Source organism: Austrofundulus limnaeus, unplaced genomic scaffold (assembly GCF_001266775.1).
Source record: "Austrofundulus limnaeus strain Quisiro unplaced genomic scaffold, Austrofundulus_limnaeus-1.0 Scaffold393, whole genome shotgun sequence".
Lineage (NCBI taxonomy): Eukaryota > Metazoa > Chordata > Actinopteri > Cyprinodontiformes > Rivulidae > Austrofundulus > Austrofundulus limnaeus.
The window spans coordinates 148,855-150,844 of NW_013952795.1; the positions used below are offsets into that span (position 1 = coordinate 148,855).

The following is a 1,990-nucleotide window of genomic DNA, read 5'->3' on the forward strand; positions in this document are numbered from 1 at the left end:
TATATATATACTTATAACAGGAGCAAATTCTTGTTTTCCTCCTGACCAGGCTAACAGAGGACGCCCACTTGGTATCTTCCACCTTAAGTGATTTCCAGATTCTCCGCACTCTAGGAGTTGGGGAGTTCGGTCACGTAGACCTGGTAAGGGTTTGACCTCGCAGCAACAACACAGATCCCTGCTTCCGCCTCATTCAGACTGCCTGGTTCTATTTGGTAATGCATTGATTTTCTCCTGCTGTCAGGTGCAGCTAAAGAGCAGCACCAAGCATGTTTTTGCCATGAGGGTCCTTAAGAAGAAACTGATAGCCAGCAGCGGTCGACGCGAACACGTTCTGAGAGAACACAGCATCCTGATGGAGACCCGTTGTCCATTCATCATCAGGTGTCTCTCACGCTATTTAATTCATTGTGTCCTGTTGACAAGATCACAAAACCACCTAACACGTTTCTGTGTTCACATTTAACACAGGTTACAGAAAACCTTTAGGGACGCTGAGCATCTGTACTTTTTAGCAGAAGCTTGTCTGGGTGGGGATTTATCTCGTCTGCTCAAAGACAAGTGAGTATCTTCATTAACAGGACAATTAATATTTCTGATCTGGCCCTCTTTTCAGACAAAGTCTTTCATAAAGAACCTTAAAGCATGAAAAAGGCTGTATTATCTAGCATCTGTTTGCTCCTTTTATCAATATTATCTTAAAATCTCGTATTTGTATTGACCTTTTTTCTTATTACTTTCAGTTTAAAGCTCTCTACTCAGCATTAAACATTCTTTATAAATAAACTTGACCATTGAGCTTTTCTCCATAACATTTCAGAGGATGCTTGGAGGAGTGCAGCAGCAGATTTTACACAGCTTGTGTTGTCGAGGCGTTGACTTTTCTTCACCACCGAGGCGTCGTCCACAGAGACGTGCGGCCCGAGAATGTTGTTCTGGACGAGCGTGGTTACGCTAAACTGGTAACTGCGACGGTGTTCGAGCTCCGCGTTTGGTTTTTTGAAGCTTTCACTGACTGTACAGACGCTTGTCGTTTGTAGATGGGCTCCAGATGCATGAAGAGGGTCGAGACAGGTAAGAGAACCTGGACGTTCTGCGGGACGCCGGGCTACGTGGCTCCTGAAGTCATCTTGAACCAAGGCCACGGTGCTTTGGCAGATCTTTGGTCCCTGGGTGTTTTTGTGTTTGAGCTTCTGAGTGGTGGGTAAGCTTTGCAGGTTTGAGAAGCTCTGCCATCTTAGCTAATTTTTCCAGTTTCAGGTTTAGGTTTTTCTGATTGGATCGTGTTTTTGTCCATAGACTCCCTTTCGACGGCTCTGATCCGTTGAAGATCCTCACTGCAGCCGTTCATGGCGTAGACCGCATCGATTTCCCTAAAATCATCAGCAGAGATGGCTGCGATCTCATAAAGAAACTGTGCAGGTATATTGTTTGAACGAAACACAAATCTAACCTTGGTTTTGCTTTTATTTTGCGTTTCTTGATCTGTGTTTTGATTCCACCTCTGAGGAAAGAACTCCTAATGATTATTTTATAAATCTTACGTCCATCGGTGAGTTCTTATTTCTTTTCCATCGCCCAGGAGCAATCCCGTGGAGAGACTGGGAAGTAGGAAAAACGGGGCCAAGGACATTCAGAAGCACAAGTGAGACTGTAGATTCATCACATTGAAAATACTCTGGCCTATGCTTGGAAACCTGCTGTTCAAGGTTCTGATGCCATGTTTGTTTATTTTATTCAGATGGTTCGAGGGATTCCACTGGGACGCCCTTTGTAAAAGAGCACTGACGCCCCCGCTTATTCCCAAAGTAAGACAGTTCGACTTGTTTTTTATTTCCTGATCATTTTGTTTTCTGATTTCTCCTTCCTTTCCTCTGTTTTTCAGCTTCAGCATCCTCTAGAAAGCACCACGTGTGCTCGGTACCTGGAGACGTCAGAGGAGCAGAGCTCAAACTGGGAGGGTTTTTGATCAACATCTATAAAATGAGCA

At 44.3% G+C, this 1,990-nt stretch overlaps 1 protein-coding gene across 1 annotated transcript in view; it reads left to right on the top strand.

Moving 5' to 3' along the window:
- prkg1l (protein kinase cGMP-dependent 1, like) overlaps positions 1–1,990 on the top strand; it is an 11,507-nt gene extending 9,517 nt beyond the window's left edge. The window contains exons 12-20 of the mRNA XM_014023846.1: positions 50–143; positions 245–384; positions 472–561; positions 821–962; positions 1,041–1,204; positions 1,300–1,422; positions 1,583–1,645; positions 1,742–1,808; positions 1,886–1,990. Of these exons, the coding sequence (XP_013879300.1) occupies positions 50–143; positions 245–384; positions 472–561; positions 821–962; positions 1,041–1,204; positions 1,300–1,422; positions 1,583–1,645; positions 1,742–1,808; positions 1,886–1,969 (967 nt within the window). The 3' untranslated portion in view covers positions 1,970–1,990. The remainder of the gene's footprint in view (positions 1–49; positions 144–244; positions 385–471; positions 562–820; positions 963–1,040; positions 1,205–1,299; positions 1,423–1,582; positions 1,646–1,741; positions 1,809–1,885) is intronic.